The following is a 13,317-nucleotide window of genomic DNA, read 5'->3' as shown; positions in this document are numbered from 1 at the left end:
GGCTGAAGATATGATCAAGAGTGGAATGTTGCCTTTGGAAAACAACTTGTCCCAAAGCTCATTGCCCATGTGCCTCTATGTAAGAGCTAATCTTTGTCTCTCTTGCACCAATCCATAGATATTGGCTAGTGTGTGGCCAATCATGAGGGTGTGGTAATCCCTATGTCCATTGGGGCCCTCTACTTTGTGTATCGTCACAATGGTGGTGGTACTCCAAGCAAGGGGCAAGCCATTGCATGCTGTATGGTTGAACATGTGTGCCAAGATCGGAGCCAAAACCTATGTCCATTTGCAAAGTGCTCGGTCCGCACCCCCTCGCGGCCTTAGGCTCTTCAATTGTGGAGTCGACGCAATGCCACTCGCACATTTTGTGCCGTGAATAGGATGGATGTGGTGGGCTTAAACAGAGACAACATATCAGATGGTGCCTAGATCGAGAGGACGTAGAGTAAGGTCGCATACATGGCCTGGGTCTATAATGGGGATGGGTGGCTTAGCCTCAGAGAGAATTCCCTATCCAATAGTGGGACCCCTCCTCCTAAGACCCACTCACATGAGAGATGAGCTTTCATCTCGCGGCACTCATCATCAAACCATGGGTTCTAGGGCATCTTTCCCACTGGCAAACGTGATCTTCAGCTACAATTCAAGCATCCTCGTCCAATTTAAGATATGCATACATCATAACTAACCGTACTATGGTAACTGGGATCACCTTTTCCAATAATCGATGTCACCTTTTCATGTTACAGTACATCATCATCTTATAAAATAGCATTTATTCCATATCATGGAATTATCACGACATCCAAATCAATGTTGGATCCACCACCTAATTACATGACCTAGCATGTAAATTCAAATTCCTAAACTCACCTATTGAGGACATTTGCATCTATGGGACTTTATCATGTCCAGTTTATTTAACCCACATCTTCGGTGCGCCTTGGGGGTGAGCCTTGGTGTGTTGGGGGAGATACAAGATTGTATGAGGCATGACTCGAAAGCTAAGGTGAGAATATGCAAGCAAGTGTTATTTAGTCTAGTGATAGCCATTGTGCACCCCACTTCAATCAAACCTTCTTGCACTTCTATCAAACCCATGTGCCAACTTTGGGTTGATTCTAAGTGTTCTAACTTAGGTTTTGAAGCGCTAGATGTCTGGTCAACCCTAATTTTGAATTACCTTTAGAAACTAATTAACATATAAGGGTAGGGAAGTCATAGTCCACCTCAGCCCTAAGTTATTTCAAGCTGAACCCAATCTATATTATCAAAAGATTGCTTTTTCGGGTCGGTTGGTGTGCTACCTATGTGAGTAGATTTATGCCTAGGCCTGCGAATTGCTAAGCATTCTTGTTGCCAAGGTGTTCCTTTTGGCAATTCCCCAATTCATCCTTTTCTCATAGAATTGTGATTTATTCCAAGGGCTGTGATTCATCATCAGTTCACCTAGCTCATAGGTTGATAACACCTCGAGGTTATATATTCCTTATTCTTGTCATCAAGTATGTGCCCAAAAAGCTCAACATTGTTATATCTTCTAACCATCTGCCTCAAGAATTGTGATTTGTCCTAGAGGCTTCTTGGCGTTTGGTCTCATCATTAGAGTTTGCAATGTATTAATGTCCAGGGTTGCAAAAGTGTGAACAACATGCATACAAATTAGCATGAACTTTTTTAATTATCTAATGTTCTAATTTGTCCTAACCTTGCATGGGTAATTGTTCTCGCACTATTCTTTAACTACTTTCTTGGATGTTGGCGTACTCTAGAGAATCTTATTTCTCCTACCTGGTTTATATCTATGGACTTTTGCAATTGAATCTAGATCTCTAGGAGTATGTCCTATTTTGAATAAAGATAGAAATATCCTAGGATTGGTCAACCAATGCTAGCAAGGGGATGCCTTATTTTCACCCCATCGGTTTCCGGTGTTCTCTAATGTGGTGATTTTATTATTGTTTTTGTTTCATGTTTTTAAAATTCATGGGATTGTGTGTGTATGTATCATGACTATTGTGGAATCTTTGCAAAGTTAATGCTTCAGTGTAATTAACAAATTAGTCTTAGCTGGAATTTCATTGATAAGCAATTGGGCAAGTGCCCTAATCTGCAGAGCACTGTTGGCCAACCTGGTCTACGAGGGGCAACCCTGCCTACCTGACCTGATAGCTGTAGAGCCAATGCCTGCCCTTGCAGACCTAACACGCAGTACCCAACCGAGAGCCTGACTGGCAGGGTTTCCGCTGTTGTCGCCTGCCCATGTGGCACTTGCGGCAGCTGCTGCTGCTGCTGCTGCTAGCAGACATGCTCAAGCCCATAACAAAAGGACAATCAACCAGGGAGTCCAATGAAAAGTGGTGGTTATGGGAACAAGATATGAACATTCACTCCAACACCTATGAGAACATAAGGAGTGCAAGATATACCTCGACCGACTGACTCTAAAGCGTGTTGCAGAGCAGGGTACTGTAGGAAGAGTGAGGGAGTTGAGAAGGCAAGGGAGTTGAGAAGACATAAACAAACAGGAGATGGACAGTTATGAATGTATTAGAAAGAGGTTAACCGCACAGGCAGTTATAAATTAACAAGGAAAAAGGATCTAGCCATCCCATGACTAGCTAATATCACAGCCAATTCTAAATGTGATCTATCCTCCAAACTATTAGAGTATGACATCTCATAGTGAGCAAGGGCTCCTTTGTGGGTGTGTCTGCCCAGAGTAAGGTTAGGAATAGACTGGTGTAGGGCCTGATCAAGGCAAGCTGGCAGGCAGTAAAAGGCCCTGGGTAATGGCTGGGTAGGGACCCCGTTTGGCTCCCCACCTGGTCGGGTTACCCGACCCGAGTAATCCGACTTACCTGACCCAACCCGATGGGTTACCAAGCTGGCTGGGGGCTATATAAGGCCCCCTACTCTTGGCAGTCTCACACAGGCCTATCTTTGGAGCATTCACTTCCTCACTTTGACCAGCCCCTTGACTGTGGATGTACCTGGATGATACAGTTGCTATTACCTATTTTCTGTGTTTATCTTGCCCTTTCACGCTTCCACACGTGCACCACTCTCACAAGGTCTTATTCGCCATCAGTGATGAGGGACCAAGAGAGGGCTGAGTTGATGCAAACCTAGGGCATTGTCACGTAGATCTGAGGCTTCTAATTCTTACTTATGTGCTGCTGCTGTGAGCTCTGGTGCTGCGACCTCAAGGCGACCAAGGGCAGCCCTTGCAGGCGGCCGTTTTGAGCAGTCTGCACATACAGTGCTCAGTGCATAGGGTCGGCTACCACTACTCCAGGCGGCCTGCCTGTTCGCGGCTGTATGGGATAGCAAACAGGGTAGGAAGCAAGGTGACACAGTCCTGGTTGAAGGTGATCTCCAGCAGGGCTTCAAGACGGCTATCAGGTGGCTGTCTAGTATGGTCCCAGGCAGCGGATCAAGGAGGGTTTGAGCACTCTGCTCACGGCACCTTGAGGCAGCGATTCAGGGCTGATTGCCCACGTCATCTTGCAGCAGTAGCTCGTGGCAGTCTGCCCAAGGCAAGGACAGCCACCAGTTCAGAGGCAGAGGAAATAGGCGGCTGATTGAAGCAGTCTGTTGAAGTCAAGGACAGCGACGGAGGTTCATGATTGGAGACATCAAAAGGGCAGTTTCCTTGCACACATCTATCCCGCCTTGCATCTCTTTCCCTCCGCTCTCTGGGTTGTTTGTGGAGGATCATCAGCAAGGGTAGATTGGAATAGCTTCATGGGACACCCGCATACGAGTAAAGAGGATAAGCTTGAGGGTACGAACTATGCCCAATGGAAGCTCAACATGAAGATATGGCTCATCCATAAGGGTTTGTGGGAGCTTGTTCAAGGCTATGAACGGAAGCCTGAGCATCCCAAGAGTTCTATCAACAGGGATGCTGACCAGAAAGATGAGTTTTAGGAGGAGCTCAAGCATTGGCAGGATTGGGGCTCAAAGGCAAATTCAGGTTTGGTCAGGACAATCACAAAGGAGGTTTCTCTGGCAGAAATGGTGTACAATAGAGGACCTCTATGCCAAGAATTCTGCAATGCGTGCTACCACCTCGCAGGGACAATTGTACAACCTTGAGTTCCGCAAAGGAAGTTCCATGACAACCATTCCTCATGCAGGCCAAGATTCTCCATGATCAGTTGCAGGCCATGGGTGTATACGACATGGTTGCCCGAGCGTTGAGGTGCCAGGTCACCACACGCGTCAACTAGACTTTGACGATCTAAGCTCCCTTCTCCTTGAGGAGGAATCACTTCTTGTCTCCCAGGGAAAGATCAGTCCAGGTGGAGGTGAAGCACATTCATCAATGCACAAGAAAAAGCAAAGCAAGTGTTATAAATGCAGTAAGAGAGGGCATCTGTCAGTCCAAAGAAAATCTAAGGACCAAGACTCAGGATCGGACTCCTCTTCCCAGTCTGGTGGTTCCAAGGCTGTTATTACCAAAAAGCTCAGATTACTGCGGCCTTCTAGCACTATTCCAGTTCCCCCTGTGGGTCACAGCCAGAGAGGCATGTGAAAGGGACTGCGGGCTGATAACGAGCCCAATCATTAGAAAGTCTGGCAGGCAAAGCAGGTCTATGGAGCTATGGACCAAATGAGTTTGAGGTTTATTGATTGATGTCACAGAGACTATGGACACGGTGTTGTTCAACGTTCCCGTTCATGATGTGTCGTTCACTGGAGGATACAGGTCATGGTAAGTTCTACAGATCATTATACCTCCCTGGGAACTCAATGCAGACTGGCATGGGAAATCACAGCTGAGGATTCGCTGTTCTAGGTGGCATTATGGTCCAAGGATTCAGGCTATTTAGTGCTCTCTCCGAGGTGAATCCAGTGGTGCACTGCTGGAAGGTCCATGGTTGCATCTTCATCGGCTTGCTTCTGTTGGAAATAGAGGATAGAATCACTCACACCTCACTCCCGATCTAGCTCATACAACACTAAGAGAGACAGAGAAAGAGATAGCCAAAAATCAGATATATTCTTCCACGATCGTGGGCAGACAAAAGCTCAACGGGTGAGCATGTACAAACAGCCAAAGGATGCTGTCAAGTCCTGAGCCACTTCTCTCCCTCTGCGCGCTTGCCTGTGTGCAAGGCTGTAAGTGCAGGTGATGGGAAAAGTGTGGGGAGGGAGGGGGTTTATATAGGAGGGCAGTCAGCCCCTAGAACTGGCCGACTTTTCTAGTCGGTTCAGTCTGTAAAAACCAACCTGGTCAGGGCCCTTATTGGGGCTGAACCTGGGGCCGACCAGACCTGGCTGATCTAGCCTATAAATAGGCCCCCTATGGTGACCTTTTTCTGCTGCTGGCTGGTCCTAGTACTGCTCCACGTGCCTCCGTACCATGTTGGCGCAGTCGTCCATGCAGCTAGGTAGCCTTAGCCCCTTCCCCCCTACAGTCTCCTGCCCCCTTGTCCCCTCAAAAATGGGGGCTCACAGGTGGGGCAATGACTTTTCTAACACCCCCTCTCAATGACACAAACTGTGGGCCAATCCCCATGTGTCGAATGAGGTGTTCCATTTGCTCCCTGGGAAGCGCCTTCGTAAAGACATCTAAGACGTCGTCGTTGGTCAGGCAGTATATCAACTCTATGACTTCTTCGTCGATGAGTTCTCAAACAAAGTGGTAGTGGACCTCGATGTGCTTCGTCCGTGCATGAGACACGGGGTTGTTGGCCATCGCTACCACAGTCACATCTTCTTGGGCCACATTCATGTCCTCCAAGATCCACCTAAGCCACAATGCTTCACATGCCGATATACAAGCAGCCCTGTACTCCATATCTGTAGATGAAAGGGCGACAGTAGGTTGTTTCTTACTCAACCATGACATAGCTCTTGATGAGAGTAAGAAACAATATCGATGTGTAGGAAATATCTGGTCGAGTATTGGTGAGATAAAGCAAACTCCCCACTAAGCATCGATACAGTGATGAATCAACCGCCTGAGATGGATCATGCACACTCAGCTTCAGACTAGTTTCCATTGGAGTCACTGCTGCTTTGCAATTTTCCATCTCAAAGCGTTTGAGCAGTTCCTTGCAATATCTCTCCTGTGAAATAAAGATACTGCTCTTACCCTACTTCACCTCAATCCCAAGAAAGTAGTGAAGTATGCCTAAGTCAGTCATCTCGAACTCCTCCATAAGAAGTCGCTTGACCTAAGCAATCTTCTTCGTATGATCCCCAATAATGATGAGGTCATCTACATATAGAATCAATACCAGCCGCAAATCTCCCTCTGTGTTGAGATAAAGATTAACTCGAGCGGCCTCTTGGCCCGTGATGAGGCCTCCTGTGGGATCTTGTCCTTGTGTTTCTTGCCTTTCACACAAGCCCTGCAGACACGATCATTGCCTGCAATCGGTGGAAGTCTACCATCTTTGTCTTTTGCATCTCGGAGAGAGTGTCATAGTCGACATGACCGAACCGCTCATGCCATAATTTGGATCTGCCATGGTCCCTATGCACCAATAGAGCGTTGAGCCGATATCGCCCGTGCTCCTCACCACCTTGAGCCACCACCTATCCGTTTGCCTTGGATGTGACAGTGACCTTGCCGTTGTCGAATAAGACCGACATATTGTGCTTGTCCATCTAATTGACAGATAACAGGTTCTTGCACAAATTCGGTACATACAGTACACCGGAAATCAACTCCTTGTTTCCTACAGTCGTGATGAATGATGGAATACTACCGACCCCCTTCATAGGGCATGACCAATCATTCTCAACAGTGACTTTGGAAACGGGATGCGTATCTTCCATGGTTTTGAACCACTCCTTGTTGGACATGTATTTTGAAGCTCCACTATCCACATACCAACCTTCCTCTCCTTCACTGACTGCATAAGCGGAGCAGTACTCAATGATGATGAAGAGAGCGCCGGTCATGACATTTGCCGATTCGGTCTTTGGCTCCTCCTTGGTCTTGGACGACTCCTTCTTGAGGTCCGCCTTTTTCTTGTGGCACTCTTTAGCAGAATGACCAAGCTTCTCACAGTAGAAGCACATCATCTGCCTCGTTTTCTCTGCATCCTCAGTATTGCTTTTGTTCTTGGAGTCTTTGAACTTACCCTTACCGGGCTTGTCCCTTGCACGAGAGTCTTCTCGTCCGATTGAGTAAACAATTTTTCCCGAGCCTCTTCCTGCAATAGTAAAGGCCCAAGCTCCTCGAAGGTGAGAGGCTTGGTCCTCTGTCCTGCAGTGACCGTAGTCACAAAACTCTTAAAACTTTGAGGTAGCTTGTGTAAAATCAACAATGCCAGTTGACTTGAATCTACCTTCTGACCAACTATCAGCGAGCTGGTCCCTTACCATCTTGACTTTTGTCAGATGGTCATGAACATTGTCTGCCTCAATCATGTCCAGATTGTACAGTTGATGTTGGAGCATCAGAATTCGAGATGTATTGTCAGTTTCATATAGCCCATGCCTCTACAGACGTCTTGGCTATTTGGATGTGTGGAAGAACAAAGTCCATTGTGGTTTAATGCTAGGGAGTGGGCATCTCTCTCTTCCCAATTCTCAAGCTCTTCACCATCCACTGAAATGACCATCTTTCCCTTGTTGCTGTCTAGCAAGTCTTCCGGTTTTGCCTCCACCCCCGTTGTTAGCTTCCACAACTTCCGGGCCACTAGATGGCTCCAAATTTTCATCTTTCAGATCGGGTAGTTCGACCCGTCTGGCTTCCCTGACTCTCCAAAGTTCGGGATTGTGAATGAGAGGTATCTAGAGGAGAAGGAAGAAAGAGAAGGGCTGAAGAGGCAACAGTAGAATCTTTGTCCTCCATCCTTGCTGTAATAAAGAATAGTAAACTGAATTTACAGCGGAGAACTTGATCACGCAGCAAACCTGAGTGTCGATTGGAGTCGCCTACTTGTTGAGGTACTCCAATCTAGAGCTGTAAACCTAGCTCTGATACCATGTTGGAAATAGACGATAGAATCACTCACGCCTCACTCCCGATCTAGCTCATACAACACTCAGAGAGACAGAGAGAGATAGCCAAAACTCAGATATATTCTTCCACAATTGTGGGCAGACAAAAACTCAACAAGTGAGCATGTACAAACAGCCAAAGGATGCTGTCATATACGAGGGCAGTCGGCCCCTAGAACTGGCCGACTTTTCCAGTCGGTCCAGTTTGTAAAAACTGACCTGGTCAGGGCCCTTATTGGGGCTGAACCTGGGCCGACCAGACCTGGCTTATAAATAGGCCCCCTCTGGTGGCCTTTTGCTGCTGCTGGCTGGTCCTGCTACTGCTCCACGTGCCTCCATACCATGCTGGCGCAGTCCGCCATGCAGCTAGGTAGCCTTAGCCCCTTTCCCCCTACAGTCTCCTGCCCCCCCGTCCCCCCCTTGTCCCATCAAAACGGGGGCTCACAGGTGGGGCGGTGACTTTTGTAACAGCTTCTTCAGATTATTGTGCTTACTATGAGCTGCAAAGAGGGTCTTAGAGTAAGGCGCCTCATAGTGAGTGAGGGCTTCTTTGTTGGTGTGCCCGCCTGGAGTAAGGTGTAAAAATAGACTAGTTTAGGGCCTGATCAAGGCAAGCTGGCAGGGGCCAAAAGGCCGTGGGTAATGGCTGGGTAGGGACCCAGTTTGGGCTCCCGACCTGATCAGTTTACCCAACCTGACTGGTTGGTTTAATCTCACCCAACCCAACCCTGCTTGGGTTGGATCAGCCGACCTATGCGTCAGGTTCCAGCTGGTCAGTTCCTCTCGCCAGCCCTCCAAGCTGGCTGGGGGCTATATAAGGCCCCCTCCTCCACGAACCACAACCCTTGCCAATCTCACACAGGGCTATCTTTGGAGCATCCCTTGACCAGCCCCTTGGCTGTGGATGTACCTGGATAATACAGTTGCTATTGCCTACTTTCTGTGTTTATCTCATATCTCTCTCTTTCATGATTCCGCATGTGCACGACTCTCACACAAACTGCTCCACTTGTGCAAGGAAGTAGAAATCTCAAATTCCTCTCTATGCCGCCTGCATAAATTTCCCATATGCCTCTTTAATCGTTAACAAATAAAGAAATTTTTGTCCCAAATCAGAGGTCTCCATTGCATAAGAATACATCACGGCATACCCCCACGGGAACACAAACAGCTCTTGAAATGATGGATGCAATGGACATTTTAAAAAATACTGTCTCGTCTTTGAATCCGCACCAGGATATGTTCTCCCTTGCCTTATGACAGGCAATGCACATCCTCCACTTTTGCAGACTTTGGCTGTGGCAGGTTGAGAAGCCCACAAACTATTACCAGTTCGTCTGCATGGTCACAAAATGCAGCTTCCTCCTTAAAACTGGGTCTCAATACCATATCTAGATTTGGCACATGCCCTGCTGCCTTGACGCGTGAACTTAGAACTTCTATCATTGCTAAAATTTCCTTACTTTCGTGGGCACCCACTACAAACTGATGCACTTTCTTGTTCACCACTATTAGAGCATTTGCAGGTTTTTTCTTTACGCCTGCATGTATCCTCAGCTCTTCTATTCTAAAAACATCCTCCCACCTGCCATCATTTGCATAGATGTTTTCCATGAGCACATATGAAGCAGCAGATCCTGGATTCATCTGAACAAGTTGCTGAAAGCACCTCAGCCCTAGTTCCGCTTCCCCATAAGTTTTGCAGGCAGTGAGCAATGCTGACCACGTTGCGTCACACTGCATGCTTTCAAAGACCCTCTCTGCCTCAAGCAAACTTCCTGATTGCGCAAGGAGATCAACCATGCAAGTATAGTGATCTATACCCGGTGCAATTCCATATTCTTTAGTCATCAGCTCAAAATACTCCTGGCCCTTGAAAACCAGGTTGGTTTGTCTGCATGCCATAAGGAGACACGTGAATGTAATAGCATCTGGCTTTACGCCATGTTCTTGCATGTCCTTAAAATATTGTAGAGCCAAGTTACCTTCATGGTTGATGCCACATCCTTTTATCAGTGCATTCCATGAAACAATATCTTGAATGGGCAGATTGTCAAAGACCTCCCTTGCCTGGGAAAGTGAGCCACATTTGGCATACATGTCAATCAAACTGTTGCCGACAAAAGAATCTCGTTCAAATCCCTCCTTTGCAATCTCAGCATGTATTTCACAGCCCTTGTCTATGGCAGCTATGCTGCCACAAGCTTTCAAGACGCAGACAAATGTGACATCATTAGGAGAGATGCCCTCCAGGAGCATTTCTTCAAAACATTTCACTGCTTCCTGACCAGGTCCATGTTCGGCATATCCTCCAATTAATGAAGCCCAAGAAACAACATCCTGAACTGGTAGCTTGCTGAAGACCTCCTGTGCCTCTTGAAGAGAGCCGCATTTGGCATACATGTCAATCAAAGCATTGCCGACCATGCCTTGTTTGCATCCCTTCTGTGTAATTTCCATGTGTATATCTCGACCTTTGTCTATGGCTCCTATACTGGCACAAGCTTTCAAGGCGCAAACAAACACAACAGCATCTGGACAGACGCCCCCTAGTTGCATCTGTTCAAAGCATTTCAGGGCTTCCTCACCCGAATCATGTTTAGTGTATCCTGCAATCAGTGCAGTCCATGACACAACATCTCGAACTGGCAGTCTGTCAAATGCTTCTCGTGCCTCCAAAAGTGAGCCACATTTGGCATACATGTCAACCAAAGTGTTACTGAGAAGGGGGTCTCCTTCAAATCCCTTTTGCACCATTTGAACATGAATCTCTCGACCTCTTTCCACATTTTTTAGCCTAGCAGAAGCTTTTAGTAGGGCAGTAAGGGTATATCCGCTAGGATGTACGTTATCTTCTTGCATTTTCTGGTACAAGTTGAGCGCTTGCTGCATTTGCCAGCATTGGACATTCCCTGACAGGAGAGCAGTCCATGAATGCTCATTCCGTAGAACCAATCTGTTAAAAACCTGCTGAGCATCGGACACACTTTGACACTCCACAAACGTGGGCACAACGTAATTCCCAATAACAATGTGGGTTTCCAGTCCATGATTGCAGATGTGTGCATGCACACGCCTAGCATACGTTAACATTTTTCCTTTCCTACATTTCCGCAAGATGCAGATAATGTTTTCAACCAAAGGCAGCTGAGTCATCCGGTCCAAAACAGTGAGCGTCTTCTCCAAGCTGACCATCACACAACCACTGTCCTCTCACGGTTGTGCATCCACTTATTTTGACCTTGACGCTGTCCTTGCGCATGTCCCCGAACTGCTAGCTTCTCTGCCAACTCGGGGTGCAGCACTGCCTTCTTTCTTTTTGAATGCCAACCAGATGCTTAGCCCCATTTAATTCACCGCCTTTTCTGAGACTCCATTTTCTCCCGCGTAACCAGCCATTTATGCGCAGTAAGGCCGTAGGTTTTGAAAACTGAAACAGCAGGCCAGCGATAAATAATTCCAGACCACTACCTTAAAATATATCTACGTGTTTAGCTGTTCAAAACGTGTTGTCCAATTACAAAAGGCACTTACTTTGTATATTCCGTTGTCCCTCCAGTGAGAGGGAACCGGGAAGTACTCCCGCCGTAAGCGTTCCATGGGTAACATTGGCTCCCTATCTGCAAAGAGCCTATGCGATAAGCACGAGTTGCAATTTGAAGACGCAAAAGCACAGGAGGTCTAGCAAACCTGAACTCATAGTTGGGAGAGTCCTGCGAAAGGCCGTAGAATCCTCCACTACTCCACGTTGTTGCCGATGATGACCACTTTGAGTTACTGAAGCCTTGCACTCTGTGGGACGATTGCTCCAATTTGTCTTTGCAATAAAACTACACGACAGCTGTGGCCACAGAGATGGAGATGACGGTGACGTGATTGCGAGGCCCCTAATCATGCGAATAGTATTTCGAGGCAAGGGACACAGCATTTGAAGCTTAGAACTGCAGCCTCTGGAATGATATTCAACAAGGTGAAGAGAGATGTGTAGGTTTATTAGCACTGGCTCTCGTAGAGACATTGCTTTAGGATTGAGTTGAGTGGGAGTTTTCTGATTATACTTAGTTTCTTAGGAATTTTTATCAGCAATGGCTCTCTTAGGAGAGTGCGTAAGGATTGAGTTGGGGCAAAGTTTAGGAATTCTCCGTTCTTTTACCTTCTCCTCCTCTTCCAACCCCTTCCTATGCTACCTTCTCCTTCTCCTCCTCTTCTAAGATTCAACCCCTGTCTGTCTTGGACTTCCTCCCTCCTCGCCCTCGCTTGGTCCCATGACCCCTGGCTTCACGCCTCCCACCCCCAAACACTCGCTGGGTCTCTCCATCTGCGCTCATCTCACCAGCAACATCCTCGGAACTTCTCGCTCTCCCTCTTCAAAAATCAGTAACGGACTCCCTCTCGCTCCCCCTCTCTTCACAACACTCCTTTGCGAAATCTCTCGCTCTCCCTTTTCACAACACACTCTTTTGTGAAATCCCTCTCTCTCGCTCTACCTCTTCACAACTTTTTTTTGGGAAACTCTTTTTCTCGCTCACACGCGCACACATAAAGACACTCGCTCGATCCCCTCAAACACGTCCCTCAACTGTAGGCAATGAAAAGCGAGCGCGTAAACACACTGAGAGGCAGCAGAAGTCGCACTGAGAGACACACACATAGAGGAAAAGCAAAGCTATGGCATGCTGGCATGGCTATGGCGATAGGGAGGATTAAGCAGCATGCCATAGCTTTGCTTGATAGCATGCCATAGTGGCTTCAAATCGCAACTCGATGCGCTCTAGATAGTAGCAGAGCGAGCCACTTGTCTTCTTTCCCTTTGGATTCAGGGTGCCAAGTCTGGGAACAAGCTGATCTCTATTTGAAGACAGCTGAGCTTATAGACTGCAGGAAACTCAGTCGCCTGCTTGCCCAAACCACCAGGTGCTGGCCTCTCTTAATTCTATAAACCTCAGCAGTCTTAATGGATTCTCATACTACCTGCACAGTGCAACATCATCCTACTTTTGGCTGTAAAGTTTGATGAATACGTGTACTCCCTTATGAGCAAGACAACTCTTAGTATCCTTCTACAACTGTTTCCTTCTTGGTACGTTTTGCAAGTTTTTGGAATTGTGGGTTAGACATTTGTGGTAGAGTGGTGTAGCTGTACGTTAGTGGGATAACAGTGTTACAATAGTTTTTAGTAAATTTGTAAGCTAATCTCCATTTATGGCTTGGCTAAGACAGAGTGGAGTCTAGAAAGTATGTGGTTGCTGATGCTCTTTGCTAGCATTATCAGAACTAGAGACCTAGGTCATCCAAATGTCTGAGAAGGTATAGGCATATGATCCGCACTTGATTTCTCTCATAATT

At 47.0% G+C, this 13,317-nt stretch overlaps 1 protein-coding gene across 1 annotated transcript; it reads right to left on the bottom strand.

The window, feature by feature from the left end:
- Window positions 1-8,741: 8,741 nt before the first annotated feature.
- LOC147895712 (pentatricopeptide repeat-containing protein At1g06140, mitochondrial-like) lies at window positions 8,742-12,675 on the bottom strand. Its single transcript, XM_087383189.1, has 3 exons — window positions 11,662-12,675; window positions 11,506-11,591; window positions 8,742-11,401 (listed from the first exon to the last, which is right to left on the bottom strand). Exon 3 carries the CDS (start codon window positions 11,164-11,166, stop codon window positions 9,226-9,228), a length of 1,941 nt encoding a protein of 646 aa, XP_087239315.1. The 5' UTR covers window positions 11,167-11,401; window positions 11,506-11,591; window positions 11,662-12,675; the 3' UTR covers window positions 8,742-9,225.
- Window positions 12,676-13,317: the final 642 nt, after the last annotated feature.

This window comes from Dipteris shenzhenensis, chromosome 12, assembly GCF_047967505.1.
Source record: "Dipteris shenzhenensis isolate YYH24624 ecotype China chromosome 12, Dip_SZ_1.0, whole genome shotgun sequence".
NCBI lineage: Eukaryota > Viridiplantae > Streptophyta > Polypodiopsida > Gleicheniales > Dipteridaceae > Dipteris > Dipteris shenzhenensis.
This window is presented reverse-complemented; position numbering and strand designations above follow the sequence as displayed.

Bases quoted from the DNA above. Each gene is read 5' to 3' on its own strand.
- LOC147895712 (XM_087383189.1), bottom strand. From the start codon at position 11,166: ATGGTCAGCTTGGAGAAGACGCTCACTGTTTTGGACCGGATGACTCAG.